The sequence below is a fragment of the Haliaeetus albicilla genome, chromosome 25 (genome assembly GCF_947461875.1).
Source record: "Haliaeetus albicilla chromosome 25, bHalAlb1.1, whole genome shotgun sequence".
Classification (NCBI taxonomy): Eukaryota; Metazoa; Chordata; class Aves; order Accipitriformes; family Accipitridae; genus Haliaeetus; species Haliaeetus albicilla.
In genome coordinates this window covers 6,444,550-6,469,817 of record NC_091507.1, presented here as the reverse complement: position 1 = coordinate 6,469,817, position 25,268 = coordinate 6,444,550, and the positions used below count along the sequence as shown (strand labels likewise).

General features: G+C 37.0%; 1 protein-coding gene across 9 annotated transcripts in view; it reads right to left on the bottom strand.

Annotated features, from left to right (window-relative positions):
* Positions 1-4,682: 4,682 nt before the first annotated feature.
* NLGN4X (neuroligin 4 X-linked) overlaps positions 4,683-25,268 on the bottom strand; it is a 184,097-nt gene continuing 163,511 nt past the window's right edge. For all 9 annotated transcript variants that reach the window (XM_069770465.1, XM_069770471.1, XM_069770466.1 and 6 more), the window contains 3 exons: positions 18,963-19,148; positions 16,293-17,082; positions 4,683-8,431 (listed from right to left, as the gene is read on the bottom strand). In XM_069770465.1, the coding sequence (XP_069626566.1) occupies positions 7,582-8,431; positions 16,293-17,082; positions 18,963-19,148 (1,826 nt within the window). In that variant the 3' untranslated portion in view covers positions 4,683-7,581. The remainder of the gene's footprint in view (positions 8,432-16,292; positions 17,083-18,962; positions 19,149-25,268) is intronic.

Here is a 25,268-nt window from a genome sequence, read left to right as displayed (position 1 = left end):
GAGTATTACTCCTCTTACACATGCTGGAGATTTAATTCTTGGTAATGAAATTTTTATTTGATTAATTTTTAATCACATTCTTACTTTCTGCTAAATTAATGGTACAGAATCTACAGTCTGGGGAGCGGCATAGAAATTTTTTAATAAGCCCATTATAATGGGGCAGAGAGAGGCATTCAAGCTTCACAAATCAACTCAGCAAGTGACTGTTGTCCCATCTTCAGCAATTCTCTCACTGACCACTGCTCCTCCAGTGCCTCCAGTGCCTTGTTTGCAGCTGGCAGCCCTACTGAAAACTGAATAAGGAGCTTGGCTGGCTCTCCCCGAGTACTGGGGAAAGCTGGCAGCACATTGCTCTTCTTCCCTTACTTCTTCCTGACTGTCCTTCACTGAGAAGAGAAAAAAACGCTAGTAATAAGCATACAGTTCCTATTCTTTGTTTGTTGGTCCCAGCTCCAGCTTAGAGGGACCTCTAACTTGTATCAGTTGTCAGTGATGTTTGAGAGCTCAAGGGCCAGTGGTTACTGGAACACGGCGTATTCCAGGGACCTTCCCTTTCCACGTCCCTCTCCACTAGGAAAGTGAGGAAAAAAACAGATTTAGAGCATAATCCCTCTGTTGGCCTCAACCTGCAAGATAGTTCTCCAGGCAGGCCCTGTGCCTGGCTTGTACTGTCATTATTCCCTATTTATTGAGTCTGGCACTTTGCCCTTCTTGGAATAAAATGAGTTGAATGTTTCTTTTGTCATTCCTTGACACAAATGCACATTTCACTTTGCTGTATTATCTACCATGGCAGCACTGTTGTCTGGCTAAAGTAGGGCATCTTGGGATCTAATTTTATACTTCTCAATACCCAGATGAGCACTGTAGATTATGTTCAACATATCTAAATCCATATGGTATAGCATTATGACACAACATTTCTGTTCAAAGTCCCATTATAATCTCATTATCTGCAGTGATTTCATTTGACTAGTCCCTGTAAAAATGTATCCTTTGAGATACTTGTCCTTTTTTCTGTTGGCCCTTCACACAGAAGAAATCCACCACATTATTTTAAGGTCGTATCATATCACATTGTATCATATTTCTACCTGTCAAATTCATTTAGAAACAATTTTCATTTGATCCCTATTTATTTTAAACCGTTCTTCTGCAGTTTCTTTGCTGCTGCTTATAGGCATTCTTGAAAGCACGAACTCCATTAAAAATACTTTTGCAATATCATCTTCATTTCCTGAAATCCACAAATTCCACTCTAGCTTCTGAAGTCAGATATCCAGTGACTGAAGTGTACTAAGCACTCACGCAGCTGCTCTCTATCGACCTGCAATTTGTTGCCTTACAAAATAACCACCAGTGCAGGATACTACAACGTGCTCCTCACTATTGGCAGTTTCTATCAATTTTACCTTAGGTCTTGCTTACCTTTCACATGATGTAATGAATTTTTGATGCATGAAAATGGTATTTGTCCTTTTTTCCCCAGATATGTGAGATAAGTCCCCACCAAATGGAAGGCAGTATACCATGAATTCTTGTCACACAAGGCTAACTGTGCCAGCCCACTATTAGTTTGCACTGATGGGAGAATCAGGAAATATGAATGGCTTAAAAGGGTTTTATGTTTTGATGGTAAAGTGTGATTAGCTGTATCAATACAAGAATTAAGCACAATGACCTTTTAGAGTTTGAGAAATCTTGCTGTGGAATAGAATGACTAATTTAATTTATCCTTGATTAAAGATCAATATAGAAAAGAAACAAATGCCAACAGTGAATAATAACAATAATATAAACTGCGGAGTAACAGGAGAACCTGGCTCCAAGCTGACACCTCCCACTAAGACATACACTATGTCAAACAAAAGCTGTTGGGCTGGCACAAAGTGCCGACAGCCATAGGGATTGATGCATTTCAAGGATGATGAATACTGTCATGTAAACACTACTTCAGTGAAACTTTTTAAACACTAAAGGCAGCAAGGAAAGTGTCAGATGAAGAATACACTCTCACAGTCATACAGCACGGAATGGAACAAATCTGGGGCCAAACTTAACTGTTGTGACAGAAAAAAAAAAACCACATGAAAACACATCTGTACCTCTCGAGGAAGTATCTGATGAAACAGCGATAAAAGATATGAGATGACATGAAATGAGTGAGAGCTGTGAGTTAGGTACAGCAGAAAGCATGACATCAGACATCAAAAGCTGAAGAAAGAGAAAGCGTTCTCTAGAAATACAGTATTTTAAAAATAAAATGTAGATGAAGTTCACTACATTTTTGTGCCATATCTTTGGCTGTTGCAGAGAAACATAACTCTGCTGTCCAGTCTGAGTCCAAGTCAGTATATGCCAATTCTGTGTCTGGCTTTTCCCTTTTATTTAAATCTGGGCTCTTGAGAATGGGACTACTCTGAAGCATCTGGATAACCTACAATATCCGATAAAAGGCAGTAGAGGAAGAACTTCTTATGCTTTCAGTACTTGAGGGTCTTCATGTAGGAGGGAAAACAAAAAGATGTCATCTATTTAATTTCTCATTTACATAAGTGGATATTGCAGAAATGACTAGAACTGGCTGAAAATGTTTTGCTGTTCTTTGTGGGGAAGAGGTGGAAAATGAAGGTAGAAAAATGTAGGTATTGCAAAAATTTGTCAACTTTCCATTGAAAAAAATAGAATAGATCTGATTTATTACATACCTATTTTGCATTTGGATTGTTGGAATATTAATGCATATTCTCCTTAATTACCACTATGTCTCAGGGGAGCTGCAGTTCACTTGGTTTACAAAAAAATTCTTTCTCTGCTCTGGACTTTGTGACTGGATTGTGTCTATGTCATGCCTGAGTGATCTGGGTTTCTTTACCACAGTAAAATTTGGATAACGTAGTCTGGGTGGGCTATAAAAGACAGAGAAAGCATAACTTCCTTAAAACATAACTTTTAGAAGACACAGTGAGGACCTTGGTGGCCACAGTGGAACACCAAACAAAATGGTTTGAATCAAAACTTCACCCCAAAGTGAAATGTTATTTATTATGCTACAGCTCAAACAAGATGTTTAGACATTTCCAACCCCCTTCCTTATTTTTCATTTGCATTAATAAAAGGTTAATATGTCGCTTTTCAGGCTCATTTGAGGTGCTGAGAAGCATTTGAACATATTATGATATTAAATACATAATATCATAATTTCTAGTGGGATGAAAATCCCAGTTTTTACCAGCTGCTAATGGCCTCTGGAGAGATTCAGGCTGATGAGGTTTGTGATGTCAAACAGCTGTAGATGAAAATACGAGAAACAGTTGACAATAATTAAATAATACAAATGTAAAACTACAAATCTGAGACAAGCACATAATTGTCATGGTATTATTTCATATGATTTTTATGTGATATTAAATACCATTAAATTGTCATACTCTTAGCAAAGTCAAAATAGGAACATACTAATCTGCAGATTTATATTTCAGACAATAAAGAAATAAAACAACACAATATTTAGTTGGCATGAACAAACTTCTGAAGCTTTTCTTTTTTTTAATGTGAAATTGATTAACTGAAAAGGTGGTAATTTATTGAGTTCACCCAGCAATTTAAGGTGAACAATTCACAGAAATGACACAACTGTAACCCCTCTCTTGTGTATGAATTATCTCAGAGCAAGCTGTGGAATTTCAATGTGTACCTGTAATTAAAACATATTTGCTGAACAATTCTAAATCTGCAGTTTATTTGCAAAAGCTTTATATACAAATTCAATATTCAAAATTCAAGCTGCTTGATTAGGTCAGTAGGCACATAATATGTTTCTATCTCAGAAGCTTGATTCTTCATATCAGAAATCTGATATGAATCATTCAGAATTTGCTTTTTGCAAATACTCTTCAATAATAAGCTCAAAATTCATCAAATATTATTGTTAGTACCTCTATTTAGCAGAATAGTTACAGAAAGCAAACAATACCCAGCTCAAATTACTAGAATGTCTATGTACCTTTCCAGTGAAAGGAAACCTGGTTGATAAATGGAATTTAACAGCGTAAAAGAACAAACTTATTTACTTACTCAGCTTTTGAAGGAAGAATGATATTCACATACCTGCAATATATGTAAATCCCTTAAATATATATGAGTAACTTATATAGCTACTCTTACATATTTTTTCTAACAAAACTCATTGTTTATCTAAATTTTAAATATAAAATGAAACTATATTTACTTCTAGAGGGAGGCTGGATGTATTAGATTTATCTGAATTATTCTGATCCTTAATTTGGAAGATACATTTTTCAGCTGCTAAGCTATACACTTAATATGGGAAGCTGCTTACCTAAGCTTTTTTCCAGTGCTACAGAAAATACCAACAGAACAATTAAACCGTTGCTTCAATGGGAGTTGCAGCGCGTACAGGTAATAAATATATGGAGCTTATTCTCTTATATCTTCATTGTCTGAGTTTCTTCCTTTTACTGGCAGGCTTATAGAACTACAAAAGCCATGAAAACTCAATGCTAACTTAAAAGTGCAACCTCTGTTACTTTAATATTTTTGTACTGTGTATCAAGGCATTGTTTACATTACATAATGAAATGGAGATGGGGCAGAAAACACACCTCTGAAAGACTTTCTACACAAAAGGATGAACACGTAGTTCTTTGCACAAAGCATTAGAAAATACTGTGATATTTTATTATTAAAAATGCTGCTGAAAAGTTTATACATATGTGTCCAGCCATATATATCTTCTATCATTACTTAAGGCAAAAAACAAAAAAATTGCAAAACAATAACAGAAGAAACCATTAAACCCTGTGTGCCTCTTAAGGTCAAGAATATAAGCCTGGGAAAGTACTTTCATTTTTCTTTTACAGTTTGCAAAGTATATTTTGATATCATTGTTATAGAATTCTATGAAGACCCTATAAATCTGTTCCCTCTATAAATCATACATCAGTCCAGATGTATCAAATTATTAAATCAACTTGATTGTAATTCCTTTTAAAAGCTAAAATCATTCACTTACAGGAACTTTTTTTTTACCCAAATGTCACAAGCCTGACACAGTACTGTACATATTGCTAGCAGAAGACAATTGGAAGTACTAAACAAATACTGTAATTCACATTACAAACATACCCAACTGATTATGATGCCAAGCATCATTACCTTTTTTTACTTTTTTCTTTTTTTTCTTTTTTTTTTTTTCTTTTTTTAAACCTTTTTTTAAGAGTTATGAACTGCTGCATCTCAGCTGAGGCATTACATTGGTGGTGGAAATGGCCTGGTATAGAGTCAGCATTAATCAACATTATGTGATGGATCAGTGAAAAAAAAAACCAGTTTTCCATTTGCTACTAGTTGTACTTTGGGGTTGTTGCTTCCTCACATTCCAACCTGAGCATCCAGGTCAGGTTTATAGCACATTTATTACAGATAAAGGATTATATCAGCCACATGTTGCATTTTTATCACGTTGTTAACTTTCTTTTTATTTCTTTCCTTCAGAATCTTTTTTACTGCCTGCTACAACAAGGAGCTGTGCAGTTGAATAGACCTCAGGGAATCACCTTGTCTTTGATTTTATTTGTAGGGGTGACTATTCCGAGACATTTTATTAGAAAACAAAAAGCATAGAAAACAAGAAGTACAAGGCATCTTGTGTTAGATACTTATGGGACATATGATATTGATGTAGCTTAGTTGTGAATTAACAATAAAAAATACATCTGGGATAATCATATTCAAGTGCAGATGAATTTGTTCAAATATCTTTGGTTACTATCTCTTGATGATGGAGTAACTTTCAAAGACAAAATATAAAGCAATCTTCATCTGCGAGAACTTATTCCTAGCTTTTCACATTCAAATCAGTTGTTTGAATCAAACTGCTAAGTTCCTTTGTTTGATAGCTCTGCCTGGCCCCTGGTTTCCTACTGAAGGAAGGGAAGAAGGGAATAATCGGCTAAGAATTTTGCCCTTCCTGATAGTGATGCGCTCTGGGATTTTCAGTATTATTCAGATGCAGAACAGCTGATGACATCTCTGCTTCTCTCTCCATAATGTTCACTGACTATGGGACTGCTGTGTAAAAAATCAGCAAAAAAAGTATTTTCTGACAGGTATGCTCTCAAGCACAAAACAGGACACTGGGCAGAGAAGTTCTTTACACACTGATCATTCCTGAACACTTTGAAGAACAGCCAGCCAACCAACCCACCATTTCCCCACTTTCAAATTGTAGTTTTATTTTGTTTAGCAAAGCTAAGAAGGTGCTTTCTCAGCTGAGATTCCACTGCAACTGCTGGTGAAACAGAGCTAGTTTTCCTCAGAAAAGGCTGACCAAAACACAGGCTTTCTTTGCTTTGTCAGGGCACAAAACTCTTCCTAATGTATCACAATAACCAAGAACTACAAACTGGACTCTGAATATATATTATTGGATGTTTCTTGGTTCAGTTCAACAAGCTTAAAATAGTAATTATTTTCTTTTGTGTTTTTCTTTTTTCTCCATTTTCCAATCCATTGCTGTGTTGCAATTTAACAAAGGCTAACACAAAATTAAATTATAGAAAAAAAAAGTTTCAGAAAAGAACAACAATCTCCTATGAATACTTTAACATGCACTAGTGTAACCTGTAAGAGAAAATACGCAGGTCACACAGACAACTGTATCCTCTGCATGACACCATGGCCTCATATAAATGAAACATGTTAGAAAAAACTCATGGTTTTTGTTTACCACTAGTAATTAAGAAGAAATTCCTCCTTTGGGCTTGGAGGAAACAGAGGTGATATGACTAATGTATATACACATAGGTCACAACCAAATGCACAATCTTTCTAAAAGCTCTTTTCAAACTGAAAACATCAATAAAAGCTTCTTTTTTTTGTTTGTTTGTTTTTAAACTCACAGCTATGTACATTTTTACAAAGTTCCTTTAAATATAGTTCAGGCTGGCAAGTCATCTCTTTGCACAGAACTATACGTATTTTACTGCATAGTCAGTCCTCCTCTTTTTTTTCATTTTTGTTTTTAATAATAAAATTCTATTTCCCCCATCTGGATTACAGCTTCATATGCTGGGTAAAAGCCCATGGTGATGTCTTTGTTTTAACAAGGGCCATTCATGGTATGGCACATAAAGAATTTTTTTTATTATTTTATTTATTAAAAAAAAAAAAAAACCAAAACAAAACACCTGTACAGTCACTGGCTCTGTGTTCCAGAAGACTCTGCTTTGCTTGTTACACTCAAAACACCATTTTAAGTGACTTCTTCTGGCCTGAACTTTCAATCAAAGTGGCTGAGATCTTAAAGCAGTATCGTAACAGCAATGTACACTTTTCACATTTCACAGGGTTTGTAGTTGATCTTTAACATCAGAGTTTCTGTAGGAAGGATCAGTAAGAAAATAATGACTGTCCTTCTCTTTTACTTGTTTTTACTTCAGATTTTGACAAGGTGTTCAATGGATGGTATTATAACTTTTTCCTCTTCGTTTTTTTTGTTTTTTTGTTTTTTCTTTCTTCCAAGTGGCTTGTGAGGGTAGAGGGGGAAGGGCTGAGCTATACCCTAGTGGTCGAATGTCCATGGGGCAAATTTGTACTGTTTTGTCCTCCACTGAAGGTGTTGAAAGTATGCAAAGGCTGCATTCCTGTTAATGTATTTGGAATCATGGTTATGGTGTTGGGTGTCATTAGCGGGATGTCGTCTGGGGACCTTCTCAACGTAAGCGTGTAGTCAGGCGGACAGGTTAGTCTCAGTGTGTCATGGGCCTGCAGTGATTCACACTCATGGTCATGTTCTAGCTGTTTCATCTGCAACGACATAATCTCTTCATTTTGTATGTGTGCGATATCATTGGTTGTGTTCCTCTGGGGACTAGGGCGCCTGTGAGTCTCATGACGCCGCTTGTCCTTCTTGTAATATAACGCAGCAAAAGCTAAAATATTGAGGAACAGCAAGGATGCCCCCACAGCAATGGTGACGCTCAGCTCTGTGGAGTAATCTCGCTTGTTTTCTATCAGAACTGTAGTATCCTCCGGAGCCGTTTTATGGGTGTCTTTTGAATGTTTGGGATTGTTGGCAGGTGTCATTGCTGGGCGTTTGGTGGCTGGCCACAATTTACCAGGAGAACGACGCGTCACGTAAGGAAATGATGTCATGTCAGGAGGGGGGACTTTAGTTGTTGTGGAAACATACTGAAATATTTCATTCAGGTTGTGAAGGTGGGGTACAAGCTCCAACCAGAAAGCAACTTTTGTTGCTCGGTAGTGATCACGAACTCGGGGTTTCAGACCAATATGCAGGTAAAGCTGGTCTTTAGGATTGTATTTGGACCAGGCAACTTCTTCAAAGCGGTTGGGTTTTGTGTGGATAAACTTTGTGTCCTGTGGAACAGGCTGGTTTGGATCTCTACAAAAATAAAAACAGGCAGCATTATAGTCATTAAAAAAAAAAAAAGCAAAAAACAACCCCCCCATCCTTTAGATAACGGTTTATCTGATAATTAACATAACCTAAAAAAACCTCCGTAACTTAACAACAGATGTTAATAAATAAACAAAAGAAAAATTACTTACTGTACAGTGCATCTCAGACATTGTAATATTTTTTTACATGAAAACGGAGAAAGGGTTGTGTTTCGGCTCCCAAAAGCTCATCTAAAGTTCTGTGATTCAGCATCATACTCCAAAGCTGTCGTAAGAAAGGTACTACCTACTTTTCCCCATAGGAAATTGTAGGTTTAGCTCTTCTCAAGGTTTGACATTAACTTTCTCATTTAAGCTGCTACTGTTTCCACTGCTCTAAGCAGTAACTATGGGCATCTAATCCCCGTGGCAACATTGGAAGTCCAAGTGACCATAAGACTTTACACCAGCTGTGTATATTACATAAAAAACTTCAAAACATGAAGCAGCAGGGCTAATACATGTAACCAGGAACTATTTCTCTATGTGTTCCTTTACTGAGCTATTAGTCCCTCTTTGTTCAAATATCTGCTTTAGGGAAAAGCCTTTGAAGTATTTGTATGTCGCAAATCTTTCCATCATTTGCATTAGCAGATTACTACTTGAAAGTTCCATGTGCTCATTGCTACTAAATAACTACTTTTAATGGCTGTAGGACAGTGAGCCTTAATTCTGTCCCAGTTTGTAGGGATGAGAAATATATTAGCTGAGATCAACAAGTTTTATAGTAGTTAAGTTGTAGTAGAGATAAGAGTAGTACACTAATCAGACATAATTTCAAAACTGGTAACCCAAATATTTAATGATATTATGCTTTTCCCATATTTTCTTTTTTCTTTTCTTCTTACAGGTTCAGAATAAAGACAAACCAATGGCACAAAATGCATTTAAATGTGGTTAATATCTATGTATCCTTATAATTTTGGTAAACTTTACATAAATATGACTTCCTTTTGGCATGAAAAAACACAGAAATTTAAAATTACTAATACTGAACTTAATATTTTGCTGTGCATGAGTTTGAATCTTCTTTTGCAGCAAAGAATATTTTCTGGGACTTTGTGATATATTATACTGAGAGTACGTGATTCATTTTCTATGCATTACCCTGAGAACTTTCCATTCTGCTTTCCATTCCCATATGCATTAGTTTATTTCCTGAGAAATTTATTCTAATATTTTCTTTTTCTTCCAATGTACTGTTATGTATGTTACGGGAATACCAAGACCCACCACTACAGATTTTAAAGCATCTTAGTTGTTTTCTTTTTCCATTTTCAAAAGCTCAAGAACATGATTGCCTAGTTTAGCATTCCTTTGTTGTTCTTAAAGAGCTAGTCCTTAGTTCTTAAACCAGACCAGTCAAACAAATTTGACTTTAATAATCTTATGATTCCTGTATTCATCTGTTTACCTGAAAGAATTTATCTTACCTTTTTTTTGAGTGAAGGGAAGAATTCTTTTTCTATATAATTTTGGTATTTTGGTTTACTTATGCTTGTGGTTTTAGCTGTTTGAGGGTTTTCTGGGTGCTTTGGTTTGTTTTTTTTTTTTATCTTGTACTGTATCAAATCTTTCCCATCTCAATCAGATATAAACTAAGGGTTCCAGAACTGACTATTTCATTTATCTATCTATCTATCAATTTATTTTTCATTTTATGTAGTAATAGCTAGCCAAATTGTGTTAATTCTGAACAAAAAGATAATTGCTTAGTAATTGTTCATCCTAGTTGAAGCTAGAGGAGTAATATCCACTTCCAGGCAGTACAGCAGCAGAAGTATGCTGTTACTTTGAAGGATTCTAACATGTGTTCAAGAAGGAAATAAGTATTTCTTTTGTTTTTAAAGAACAGACTGAAAGATTTGGCAAGTCCAGGCAAGAAGATATTGGCCCAATTCAATATATCTGCTACTACAGTACTTTAGGGTTCAATACATAAATTCTAAAGCAAATTAAAAATCAGCAAGATTATCAAAATGCAAAACATTTTTCTTGTCAGAAGCTCAAAATCCTGCAAGAGTTACAGCACAAAATCCATCTTGTTCTCTCTCCACTTGCTGTTCTGATTCACAGCACAAAAGACTCTGGAAAGGGTCCTACAGAAAATGTATAAATTAAGCTAGCTCATGGAAACGAGTTGCACTTGATACATAGTACAGGAGATGAAGAAGCTGAGCACTCATTTCAATGAGCCAAGCTGGACATGCACTTTTTTTAAAATTCTTTTTTTTTTTAATGGCCCTATAAAAGTGACAGCAGATGATGATTTTAGCAACTAAACATTTTTTAAATTAGCATTCCCTTCCCCTACAAACAGCCTACAAAACAAGTACATATCAACCTCCCTTTCCTTTCACCTTCTTCCATTCTCTACCTCCATCTCTCCTTTTTAACTATACCTATTAAGAATAGGCAATTATGCTGCCACCTCCTCCAAACACAAGAGAGAAAATTACATTACATGAGGCTAGTCTTGTATTTCAGGATTTGTTTACATGGCTGTGTGTGGGCACAAAGCTGTCCACTGAAACAAGGAACAGAAAAAAAAATCAGCCAGTCCTACAGACAAGTCATTTTTTTTGCTGAGGGTATTAGAACGCTACCATTGGCATCTACTCTAGGGTTGATCACTTAATAACTGAATACACGGTCTGAATATTCTCTCTGAATTTGGAGGATAGGTATCTAAAAGATTCTTTTTTCACCAAAAAATGGAATAACTAAGTCCGGTCCTAAATAGAGGATCTAATAATGCATGGATCTAGGTTTTACAGACTAATGATAATTTACCAAAAATATTCAGTGGATATAAATAAGAGGATTTTTACTTTCCTTGGCCCTCCTCCTATGTACACTGGAGACAATTCATAGTATTGTAAGGTTACAAAACTTATGACGTTAAGTCTTTTTCTTGGGTAGTTGGGCAGTTTATCCTATTATGAACACTTTTCCAGTATTACAGATAGGCATAAAATATAGATATACATACAATCATTTCTTCTATCGAATCAGCTGTTTGACAAATGTTTTGATGTGTTACTTTACCTTCAAATTTCCTTTTGCTTTTTTTAGCCTCTTGTATCACCTTTGTGTTTGTGGACATTCTTGAGGCTTAAGTGTGTAATTATGGAACAAAAGGCTGCTAGAAAACCTTCCTTTAAACACACGCTGCAATCATGATGATAAAAATGTAATCTGAATAATGTATTTTCAGTTCTGTACTTCTTCCAGTAATGGCTCTCATAGGTACTAGATAACTTGTTTCCCAAACCTACTAGTCGGCAGGGAGACATTTTTTTTGCTTCATTCTATTGCTAGAACAAAATTGATGATTATTGTTGTTCATTTTGCTCTGATTATTTATTTTCACCACCTTTAGAATTCAATTTAAACAGCATCTCCATCAAAAAATAGCCCCATCATGAAATGCCTGAACTTGTCTTCCATATGACAGAAGGCCATATGATGGTCTGTCTTGTCTTAACTAAGGTATTTTTTTATTAATGTGCAGAATCATCTGATTTCACCTATCACTTTTTTTCCCCACTTTCAGTCTGCACTGATTTTGTTCAATTTATCATGTTGCTGTTTATTGTCATTTAATTCACACCTCATGGGCTACAAATGTACATTCAAAGCATTGATTTTTTTTCTCAGGTAATATAAAGTAAATGTGTCTGCGATGGATGCTGACTGCAGAGCAACACATATTCCTGTTCACAAGGTGAATCAGTAGCTGACCTGAAGGGCATATGAGTATATCATATTTGGTGATACTGGCATGGGAAGAATGATGGGGAATCTTAAGAACTTTTCTCTTATCCTGAATTCCGTATAACATGTTGAAATACCATTCATTTTTTAACTACTTCTGCAACAGCATTAACTATCACTCAGGACAATGAACTGTTACATTAACGCACTTAAAGTGTTTTATTCTTCTGTGTCATTCTCTAACTTTATTGGAAAGCAAAATGTCTTAACAGTTACATATTGAATCTGTCTCCAAGACACTGAAAGGCCCCTTGATCATTTATTTTGTTTCAGCAGTCCTCTTTTTTCCATACGGAAAAAAAAAAGAGAGAGAGAAAAACTGTGTGGCATTTCTTCATGCTTCCACTGATTTTTCATGTTGTCACAACATTAACAATGGTATAGCCATTCCTGCCTGAAGCACTGGTACACAAGCATATTTTCCCTTACCTCCTTTCCTCAATTATCACCAGGTCCCACTGTTGCCATGCTCCCAGTCAGCTATTATAACTACTAAGGAAAGCAAACCATAAGTACACTGTTATGTTTGACTAACACAGATTGGCCATTGGAGACAGTTATTTCTTCAGACAAAAACATCAAAAAGAAATGCAACAGCCTCATAAAGGAGTTCACAGAGAATTGATTCGAAAATACACTTTAATCACTGTAAGTTTAATTGTGTCTTCCACTGGAAAGCCAAACTGAATATAAAACGTAGATATCCTTCATAACTCATTTAGGTTTTTGCTTCAGAATCAATGGTAGTAAAATAATTCAGGAGTATTTATCTGAATTACAAAGAAAACAAGGATATATCCTTTAGGCCTTTATGTTTCCCATCACCAACTTAGGTAGAGCTGGATGAATGGGAGCAAAAATAGAGTATTGTAACTCCTCAAAAGAGGGTAATTTTTAGAAATCCAATAGATGCCTCTTATGAAAGTATGGCTTCGTATCTACGCTATGAAACTTCAAATCCTTCATCACAAGAGTGTAGCTGGCAGAGTATCTGTGAAGGACTGGCACACGTCCCCTCATGTCGTTCACTCTCCCCCGTTGATGTATCTGCGAAGGATGTGACATGGCCCTAACTAACAGAACATTTGAGCACATAAAATTACCATTACAGTTAGGATAGTACTACTGGCAGCAGACTGAAGCTTTAAATGCACCTCTTAATGAAGCTCTCACATATAATTTTGCACATAGCGGAATCAAAAGCTGTATTTTCATGTAATTTTTGTATCCCAAATGTAGTTTCTCACACCTACTCTAACAAATTGCTTTCCTATTTCTAAGGCATGTTAGAAACATAGTTTTGAAAAGGTCAAAATGACTGTTAATGCAATTAAAAAAAAAAAATCATAGCAAGGTAGAAAATGGAGGATTAGCAAAATGCAACTTCCAGGTATTCATTTCAAGCATGATTCATCTGTCATTAAACACTTTAATTGTCACCTCCTATTTGCTAGCTTCAGTAACTGACTCTGAAGTAAAACACAATAAAAGCACTGTGCCTTGCACTGTGTCTTTGGCACTTAGTGATTTTACAAGATTGACCTGCCCTTCCAACCCAGCCTTGGCAGTAGGCCCATTAAACAATGGGTGTTTTTTAGCAGCGGGTGGCCTGTGGGTTAAAAGCCCAGCACAGTCCATCAGAACAATGCACCACCTGAGCCGTAATTATACAATAAGTACCTGGATGCAGCCTCTGTGGGAGAGTCATCAAGACTGGAAAAGTCTCAGAGACATTAAAATTAAATAAATAAATCTGCAGTTTTAATGTTTGAGGCTCACCTACAGGGAAACGTGGAATAATAAAACCTTTCAGTTAACAGGTTTTTCATATGTGTTGCCATGGGTACAAACACAAAGCAAGCCAAGTTCTATCAGAATAAGGATGGGAAATGATCAATTAAAAAAAGGGTGGGGAAAAAAAAACCCAAACAAAGCACCCAACAATGCAGTCTTGAACCTTATCAATCTTTTTGAGAGTTGGAGGACCTGAGTGGGCACATGGATTCCAGATTGGATGTGGGAGGGTAGAGAGGAGAACGGTCACCCCAGATACATCCCCTGTTTCTTCGGGTTTGAGGTGCTACAACCTTCCCTTTTCCACTGGGGACATCAGACATGCAGAGCAAATGTAATCTTAAAATATTATTTTCCTCCAAATATTCTCTTGTACTATCCAGAACAATTAATCATTGTTCATATAAACAAAGAAAAAAACCAGCAAGGTAATGCATCTTGTGTTGTTCTTTTTCTTTCATTGTAAAAACTGAAATTTTACAGTTAGAGGTTATTTTTAATGACACATCTTTCAGACAGTCTATAAAGGGGCGAGTTTGTAATAGAAGATACAGCCCATTCCTGTCTCATCAGCAATGCTGAAGTTTCAGAAATGACTAATGGCTCTCCCAAAGCACCTGTTGTCTCTTTAGGTGTAGTATAACAATGGGTTTATAACCAGAGAACTGGGTGATGGCATGTATAGCCTGCTGAAATTAGCTTTCAAGTAGCAACAGCTGGAAAGTGCTTGCAATTCTGAGTAATGGTGGCAGCTGGGACTGGGAGATGCTCCTGACAGCCTTAAAAAATTTCTTAAATATGACTTCTTAGTCTACAGGGAATAGTCATAAAGTAATTGTAAATACTAGTGAGACTGTAGAGAACTTGCATCTCCATAATAATTCCAGTGATGTATATTTGTGAGGATCTGGAGTCCTCTATGTATATGTGGTACTTCATCTACAAAAATAAAGACAGACTGATGGTATAAACACTCTCTGAGTGTCTGGTACAGCCAGCATGTGGCATTCTCTGTCCATAAACCAAGCTTTAATCCCAAAGTTTGCCCACCCTAGTACTGATGACTTCTTGTTGCCAAATACATCTAAATATTCCACAGGTCATTCACTATTACTGCAGTACTGTGGGATTTCTGCATGCAAAAGCACCTGTTTGTCTAAAGTGCAGTGCAACAAAAGCTTTCTTTTCTGTAAATTATCCTGAAGCATTTGATTGTTTTTTACTCAATTCATGCTTGAGGTTTTTGTTAAGACTGCAAAATCTCCTTCCGTTGAATGTCATTTGGATTCATTAAAGGCTGCAAGAGCTGCTGAAGCCTCTGAGTGTTTCACACTAGGCATCTCTGAATTTTTCTTATATAGCTGCATACCATTCACTGCAGTGCAGTAAAGCTGCAGTTTCCAGAGCCCAATCCTGCCATTAAACATTCATTGGAAAGATTTACAGCTCTTTTGTGCCACAAGTATCTTTGTTTTAATTCAGTACTGGAGACTCAAGGTTAACAAAAAAGCCCTTGCTGCTCAAGTAAAACACTGCAATACTCTTTAAAGGAATGCTATAGGAAGAGGACAGAAATTATTAATAGCACTCACAGATTAAGCTGCTTTGAGGGTTCTTTCCTTGATGTTTACCACTCTATTTCAGCAAAACATTGATGTCTTTGTTTCGTAAGCAGAATTAATTTAAATTTTTAACCTTCTCAAAGGAAAATTTGTATCTGAGTCTCTTCTTCATTCCAGTCAAGTACTTATTATTGCTATTATAGCACTCAGAGGGAAAAATCTTTCCAGTGTCTGCCTTTCTGTTCCAATTCCTCCCTGAGTCCCCATCCCTGTGAAGGTCGCTAAAAACAAGAACTTCCTTTCTTTTGTAGCAGATAAGTGCTATCTGCCTGACAGTTCCTTCCTCGAGTAGCAGACATGTTGCCTCTGATTTTTCAGTATCTTAGTGAGCTGCCTTTTCTCTGAGACATGCTTTGTCTTAATAATTGCCCTATTTTTTGAATCAAAAATACAGTGCATTATTATTCTCACTGAGCTACTGAAAGAAAATAGTTTGAGGGAACACACTAATTAAAAATCTATTAAATATGAATAAGCCCCAGTTACCTTCTGTCTTACGCAAATAGTGCTGTAATACTACTGCAAGATCAGGGTTTGAAGCCACTGCAATGGGATACTGACTATTTTAGAAGTATGCTATCAACAAAAAGGAATGCTGGGGGTCAAACTTACCCAGTTTTGGCAAAGTTAGTCCAGTACGTCATAACTACTGCACTGAGCATGACATCATTCTTGGAAAAGTTGCAGTTGAACAGTTCTGTGGGGCCAATCATAGGAATCCCAAACACATAAGGGACTTCATCACCATGAGCTGAATCAGCCCAGCTGGGTTTCATTTCACTTTGGCAATGGTGATAAAATGCATAGAAATATGTTGGAGATCCATACTGGGCATGCAGGTCAGCGGTAGCAACAGCTGGAGCAACCCACTGGTGGTCTGTAAAAAGAGCAACCAGGGTCTTCCGTCTTGTTTCAGGGTTTTCTTTGTCTGCCCAGTCGGTGTACATGAATTTAATGGTCTCTCGCAGTGTATCTTTCCCTTCTGGATAACCATATAGATTGTCCACAAAATTGGAGACGGAGAAGTCAAAATCATTGGGGGAAACACCATCTTCATTGTCTACAATGCCGTCCACAAATTTTAAACCTTCCCCTTGATTCACGCCCAGCATTATATCATAGTTAAGGAATTCCCCTTGCTCCATGAGAATCTGAGGGTCATCTGGAATCACATCTCCATCTATCACAGGCCCAAAGGCAATGTGGTATGTGGCTGGAGTGATGGTCTGTTGAATGAGTTCTTTGTAATTCTTATTTCGAAGACATTCAACCAAATCAGTGGTATCCAGCATGTCGCAGCCCACTTTATCTGCCAATATCCGAGTGTACTTGGCAGGCTGATAGTTCACTGCCCAGCTGGACAGGGCTGTTCCACTCTGTATGATTGCCTTTTGGAACAAACCTGCAGGTGCAAATTTTTTAAATGCAAATCCAATTATATATTAAAAAAAAAAAAAAAAATTAAAAGCAGCTTTCACTAAGTGAAGAAAGCTTTGATTATACAATAACTAAAGGATGCATATACCTAAATTTCAATTAAATTTCAATTCAATTTCCATATATTCTACTCACTGCTCCCTTTTTAGAGTATCTCTAATAGGCTACTAATTGAAACCTCTCTTGTTCTTGATGCTTACACACAAAAAGCATGAAGGTTTCAGGTTACTATTTCGTGAACAAAACTCATGCTTGTACTGCAGTTTTCTTGCATCTTTAATGGAAGTCCCTTGGCTTTAGCCCAGTGGTAGTCCTGTAAAAATTTCTTTAAAGGAGTGGCAGCTACAAGCAATCATATCCTCTTCACCATGTAAATGAGTCTCATAAATGTGCTCTTCAGTAGTTTAAAGGTCAAATGAAAATTACACACTCTCATTTCCGTCACAGAAGCCATGCATCATATAATTTGAAAAAATCTGCTCTGCTAAAATCAATTTAATAGGCTTGAGTCTTTTACTCTGACATATTTTTTCTCTACCTTTTTTTTTTATTATTATTTTTTGTGTGCGTGTGTGTTAGCACTGCCTATATGTTGAATTAAAATATATTTATGTTTTTCAGAAGAGAGTAAGAGATTCAATAGTTCTTTCTGGTTGTTTTCTATGTACTAATATAAAGAGAGATGAAAGACCCAGTCTGAAGAGCTTCTTTGTGTCAGAGCACTGAAAAGCAACTGGAGCTTACTGGTGAATCTGCCCCATCTGTTTTTTCCTGGTAAGATCAATAAAATGGCCTGTTTTATACTTAAACTAAAATGCTTGGGCCTCTTCTGCAAATGGCTTCTACTGTCAAGCTCTTGAAATGTCAAAGAGCAACAGCTCCAAAACAAGTTAAAGACCTTGAAGCATTTATGGGAAAAACTGGCTGCGGCTGATACACCTTTGTGATGATTACTTACCGCACACACTACAAAATTTCAATGATGTGATTAGTTAAGTTTTTCATGGTTCCATCTGCTTGATTTTGGCATGGCTTACTCAACAGCTACGCACTGCACCCTATTTGTATCAATAGACTGAATTGTCAGGCATAATTCTATGTATTTCCAAGTAGGGTGCATTTACCAGCCACCCTACTGCAACTGCTTGCTAGGGCTTAGCCTTCTGTCAGAGATTTCTGTCTGTTTTAATGTGATAGAAGTAGCATGCAGTTATAAATACAATAGATATTTTAGTCTTGTCTTCTTTTATAAATTCTTTGTAGATTTGGTCTTATCACCAGGAATATCTGTGGTTCAGTACTGGTGGTGTATATTCTTGTTGGGTTTTCTTTTTGAGGGGGGGCAGGTGGGGAGTGGGGGGTGAGGTGTTGAGGGTAGAAATCCCACAGCTCAAACACTTACCAAAATCTTAAGAACTCTGTGTGGGGTCACACAATACTGATGGGAGTTAAATTTTTAATAAGGTTGAGTTATGTTATTATTAAGCAAGGAAAGTATCTAAATACATGTTGGAAGTGCAGACAAGAGTTTGTAAAAAATGAAGGTCACTGCCCTTCTCGATTTTAATTACGGCAAATTCTTTGATAGAAGAGCCAGTGGTGACTGTTGATACAGCTAGAAAAAGTATATTGCCTATGGCATTTGTTGCATGAAATTTCTGCTATAATAGCATTTAATTCTTCATATAAAAATATTTATTTTGACTAATACAAACCCAGAACACTAGCTAGTAGGTATTTTACAAAAATTATAGACCTCGTAATTCTAATTCAGCCTACTCGATATGGGCATTTTCGTTACACTATAATGTCTAAAAAAAAGTGCTTTGCTCAGAAGATTGTTACCTTCTGAATAGTGAGAGAGTGTCAGGAGACTGACACAGGAAGCTCCTGCCCCAGATCCAAAAATAGTAACTCTTTTTGGGTCTCCTCCGAAAGATCCAATATTTTCTTCAATCCAACGTAAAGCTTGGATTTGGTCAAGCAATCCATAATTGCCTTTTGCAGCTTGGTCCCCAGTACTTAAAAAACCTATAAGGCAAAAAAAGATAATTTTAGTTCACCAGATACAGAGTTAGCTACAGGGTATCCACATATTCACAATACATCTTCCCATCTTTTCATCTGCTGGTTTTTTTTTTCTTCTTTTTTTTAAAGGTCACAGTCCTAGTTAAATGTCTCCAGTGCAGGCAGTGGAACTCATTCTGTATGCTGTTTGGCTTTGGTTTGTTTTTCCCTACTGCAGAGGTCACGTTTGTGAAAAATCATTATTTTCTTTTTGAAATAATTCTATATCAATGCAACAATACAGACTGAAGGTTTTAAACATTTGATAACTGTATGTGAGTAAGGTACAAAAACCTAGGAAATCATTTTTGTGCAATGAAGAAGTGAGATATCCAGTCTTCCACTGAGAACGCGGCTCCCCAACACATTAATTTAAATGCTTCTTGCCATGGACAAAAATTGTCCTGAAGTACACAGCTCTTTAAATTATTGTACTTGTGATATGGATAGACATACTTAGAAATATAAAAGGATGAAGAAAATAGTAAAAGGAACAGAAAAAAGCCTAGGAAAAAAATTACACTCCAATTTCACAGAGGATATTTATTAGGAAGATAGCAGGTAAATCCTCGGCAATTCAGCCTTTGGTAGGGAGATTTTATCTGAACAAATCAGGTTTTGTCTCTTTCCTTGGAAATTGCAGGGAAAGCTGCGCTGCTATTTTTTGTTCCTGTACTGTGGTTATCAGATTTTAGAAACAAAGCATGACATGTTTGCTGCTTGTCTTGCAACTGAGAACAAAATGACCGAAAGACTAGGACTGAGATTAATTTTGTTTTTCTGAAATCAGCTAAGGTGAAACATTGCAGTTATCCGTGCTGCCTATCATTCACAGTTAAGACCTTGTGCTACATCCAAATTACCACATCGAGCCTTGTACTCAACACTCCTCTTTTTAACTCCCACAGACCTTTTGCTGTCAGACAAATGGAAGTCAGAAGTCTATTAGAAATACCTTACAGCATATGGAAGTTTTCAGATGGACATTACTGATTTAGGCACCGCTGACAGCTGCTTATCAAGACAAAACAAGGCAATCACTGGGCTGGTGTTTCCAAGCTAATTATCAGTTCAGACAAACTTGCCAGAATAGGGCCCCAGGACTCAGGAGATCTGCAGTCCTGGAGCAGTTTGAGATGAGTCAGTCTGTAATCTTGAGCCACCTTAGCCTGGTGTGACAAGACCTTCGTGTTCCTAGGAAGGACTGCAAGGGAAGCCTGAGGTCCCTAGGGAAAAAAAGGCCTTGCAGTACATTTTACCTGCTTTAGCAGAGGGGAACAGATCTCTTTGCACTGGCCGTACTTATTTTATCAGTGATAGGAAGAATGAAAATTCACAAGGTGGAAAGGATTCACAACATGGTGGAATTGGAAGAGAAGGAAAGGCAAGAGAAAAGAAGAAGAAATGTGTTGGACATTCACACCTGTAGGACTTTCACCGTACTGTTTTCTGTGGTAAAATTCCTACAATGAGATGCCAAATCCAGCCTCAAGGTTTAAAAGCAAGATCACGGAAGGACTAAACTAAATATGGAATGCTATATGGCCTAAGTTATGATGGCATAAATTTCTGCATGCAAGGTTAGGCATGATTGAATGGAATGTATTACTTTGCACCTCAAAGAATCTTTTTCATGTTTAATTAGTAATTATTAATAGGTATTTAATGACAGCAAGTGTCTGATGAGTCCTTGTATTTTTCACAAAACAGTTGCTTCAGTTGCAGTAATACGAATCATATCCTTATTGCTAAATAGCATTTGATACAGCTTTCTCATAAAAAAGTCTCTAATAATGGCAAGCACAGTAGTTAGAATAGCAGTAACATCTTTTTTTCTCTTCTGTATCAATGGGAAAAAACAAACACACTATTAATATATAATTGCCTCAATTTTTTTAAGAGATGTGTTCTTCTCTTTTTCACATGCCTTTATTATCTTTTTAGGACTGTCAAAGAAAGAATAACCCACTTGCTGGCTTTGTTGCTGCAGCTCACTGCAATATTCTACAATATTCTATAATTAAGCCTTTATTCAATCAGAACTATGACCTCCCTGGGAGAAAGTGACTGTTGTAACCTTTAAAGCAGCATGGTAATTAATATTCAGAGCCTAAACACGTTTTAGCTCTTCTAGCAGCATCAAGCTAAAGCTGGTTGATCTTTGTGATTTTGAATTCTTTCCAAATGTACTAAAAGGTGACTGAGTAAAACTGCAGTCAATGAATATCTGATGTTAGACAAATGAAGATTTTTTGTTTCCACAGTTCTCTGCTGATTCTCATTAATTGCAAGAACAAATTTTCTTAATTTAAAAACTAATCATCATGGCAAAGTGTCAGCCCTACGTGACACAAACTGAATTCATAAGTCTGTCTTTTCTTGATGAGAATATATTTTCTTTCATGCTCTGAATACCAGATCAAAATATTTGTTCAAAGCCATTTCCAGAAATTCAGGCAAGGGTAACTATTTGTCCAGAAATACACAACACTAAGAGATTTTTTTTTTTTCTGTGACCACTCTGAAGATTTCAAAACATTATCTTCATGTATCACTCTAAAATCCTGAACAAAGAGGAATGCAGCTTTTTTTCTGAGATAGAGATTTATACTCTGTGCCTTTTACCTATGTTCCTAAGTGCAGTTAAGAGTATTTCCCATTTTATGGTTTGGCGCAATTTGAAGGGCATTCTGTAACCTGAAAATTCTTAGCTGGGGTTTTGATAGAACCTGGAAGCTCTCACTAGCCTAATGTAACAGAAGAAGGAATGGCAATAGTTGAATATGGAAAACAAAGAGGTTTGTGGTGGTTTTTTTTTTTCCACATAATGATACAGAAATGCATTAACAGTAATATTCAGTTCTTGACTTCACAAATCTGCCTTCCCTTAAAAAATGATTTGGAAGGTTGACCACATGGCTCTCCCACTGCAAAATGCCATGGACAGCAATAGCTGAAAAAGAGGAATGTGAGTGCATCCCATCTGTGTTGAGTGAAATACCCCAAATTGTCTTAGGGGACATTTGCTCCAAACTTATTGTGCCAGACAAAAAGATAACCGCCAGCTGGACTCAGTAGTAACCAGGGAATCAGAGTCTTCAGAAGCAAAGGTCAGCTTGAAAAGAAGGGCAAAAGACGCATGACAATTTTTAAAGGTAGAGAGAGGGAGGGGGGAAAGAGGGCAGCAGCTGGACATGGTTTGACATTGTGAGAAGTGGCCACTGACATCGCAAACTCCCTCCAGCCTGGACAGAGCACCCTCCTGTGGGGTGCCTGCACCCAGCCAGGGGCTGTCCATGTGGGCTTGTACACAGGGATCCTCTCGGCGTGTGTGGGGCCTTGTGGGGTGTTTTATCTCCTGATGTGGGTCAGTGGGTGGTTGGGAGTGGCAGGAGCTCACCTGATGCTGGAACAACCGTATGTCCCACACAGAAAATGGAGGAACTTCCATTCCCCCCCTGATGGGGCTGCTGGTGACCCACGCAGCCTGGGGGTGGTTTGGTGCACACCTAGCTCTGTGCGTTTGTGTATGTGATTAGATCTTTGGGGGATTAGTTATAGAAGGGTGTTTAGAAATTTGCAACTGTTTACTAACCTTTCTTAAGTGGGCAGTGTTGTAGTTTATCTTTTGTATTGCTGATATTGAGCCTCAAAGTATAGCTCACTGACTGCTGGCTAGTTATATGTAATTAATAAATTAATGAACTGCTTTAATACTGATTTGATTTAAAACACATGAATTGAGCAGCTTTTCCCTATGACAGTATGTTCTTTAAAAATAAATAAAAATGCATAGTTTTATATGAGGAAACACAAAGCATTCTTAATTTGTTTTGCTGTATTACTTGTAATTAATCTTGCACCTCATTTTTTTCTACATTCTTTCACGTAGAGAAAAGTAGTACTTCTTTAAATTGAGGTTTCTGACATAACAGTTTTATTTATTCTTCTCCGATTTTATTAAGGGAAGCATTCTAGATGAATGCTTTAGTTCTAACCTACTAGATTAGCTACAGTCAAGGAGGAAGAAGGCTACAAATGGAAATTACTGGGAATTGTCCTTTTCCACAGCCTTTAAAAATGAATGGACTCGTAAGCTACATGCTGTCACTTCCACTGTTTTGATAATGTACTGAAGATACAGAGCTACACACAGAGCTTCTTTAGATCCCACTTACTCAAGAGGAAATCCCTAGGTCTACCTTTAGAGTTGGTTTTCCTACTATGCCACAGAAATCTTACTGAGAGACTAAACAAACCCCAACAAGCCAGTGGTGGTATTTCCCCTTTACTACTAAAAACTTATGTGGGGACCCACAGTGGCAAATAGCAGGGGCCAATATCTACAAAATCCACCCAGACAGTTTACTCCTGTCCAGCTCCAGCCTTGTCTTGTGGCTGAAGGCCATCCCTACGTTAGCATGCCATGCAGACCTGCAAGAGTGAGTCTAAAACAGAATAGCTGGACCTCAAGTCAACACTGTACCTATTTCGCATGCTGTTTTTTACTACAGCCTAACTCTTGTCCACTGCCATGGGCTGTGTGAATGAGCACTGGTGGACATTGTGCATAAGGTGGAAGCACATCTTCCAGCTGAGGTTCACCTGGAAGGGTCCAGGCTGTACTTTACAGAACCCCTCTGCAATGTGAAACAATGTGCAAGGAGGTGGTGACAATACTGAGGTTTTCTGTGGAAATGCACTCTTGATCTGAATTAAAACGCTAGTGTGGACATGCTCAGGATCAAAATTATATTCTTCCAAACACGGAATTTCAATTTGCAAGGAGCAGGCTCAGGTGCAGCCACATTTCAGCTGTGGATCTTGTCCATATATCCGAATAACTCAGTACGCTGCTTAACAACTATAAAGCATTTCACTTATACTAAATATGATATTGAAATATAATCTATGCTAATATTTAGACAAAGGTACTTTCAACTGAAAGTTATGCAGTGATTTATGGGCACTGAATAGATAGTTTGAGGAGAATAGCATGAGTTTGTCAAGAAGCAACTTCAAACATAATTGACACCTTTGTGTCACGTAGAGCTCCAGATCAGAGGACATATGGAAGGATGTATGGATCACTGTTAACTTTAGCCACCTAAAAACTGTGTCTTGTATAACATTTTTTGTACTAACCTGACAACTACTATGGAGAGACAAAAACCCCTCCAAAAGTAGCTTCAGCTATTTAGACATCTAGCTTTGGATTAGTTGAATTCCCATCAAAGTAACTTTCTTTCTCTGCAGAAAATAGACAAATGTAGATGACCAGCTTAGACCTGACACCTACCTTTTTGGCAAGTTTAGGTGAATCAGTCCCTATCTAGAGAATAAAATCATCTCTAGGCACTTGTGGCCCTGTTGCTCAGGACAGATAAGACTGGCAAAAGGGCAGACTCTGCTCTGTTTGCTATTGAGATGAAAAAACTGAATGACTCCCCTAACTTCACTCCAGTTTTCCTGTATTTAACCAGTAGAAAGCAAAGAGGAATTTGTTTCCATTTGAGGACATGTTTCATTGCTCTTTTTTGCTCTGAAGTAGCTGTGCAGAAAAAGGGAGGTTCTATCTTTCAGGAATTACTAACTTAGCTATTGGCATGAATACTAAATTCACTTTAAAAAGAACAGAAAAAATAATTAAAATACATACACTTAGGAAAAAATAAAGACAAATTAAAAAAAACACAACACCATTAAGTTAAATACAGTAAATTATGACCTGAGAACTGCAGCTTCAGCCTTAGAGATAAATACAATCACCAAGATAACTGCAGTCTTGTAGCAATTTGCATTTATTTTACTCCTATGTACTGATTTCTCATTCTTTTAAAATTATTCAAAAAATAAAATACTGTGACAACTTTCCTTTGCCATTTCACACACAGTAATACCCAGTATTACATCACTGCAGGAAAAGCCCATTCTTTATCTTCATATTTTGGCCCCTGGGCCTAATCCGTATCAAATCAATTTGATGGCTGGCTGAAAGCCTAGATTTCAACTGTGAGTGTTCCTCCATTGCTTTGTGCCTTTCTTTTCTTTTCCTATTCTTTCTTTCCTCTCTTTTTCTCTCTC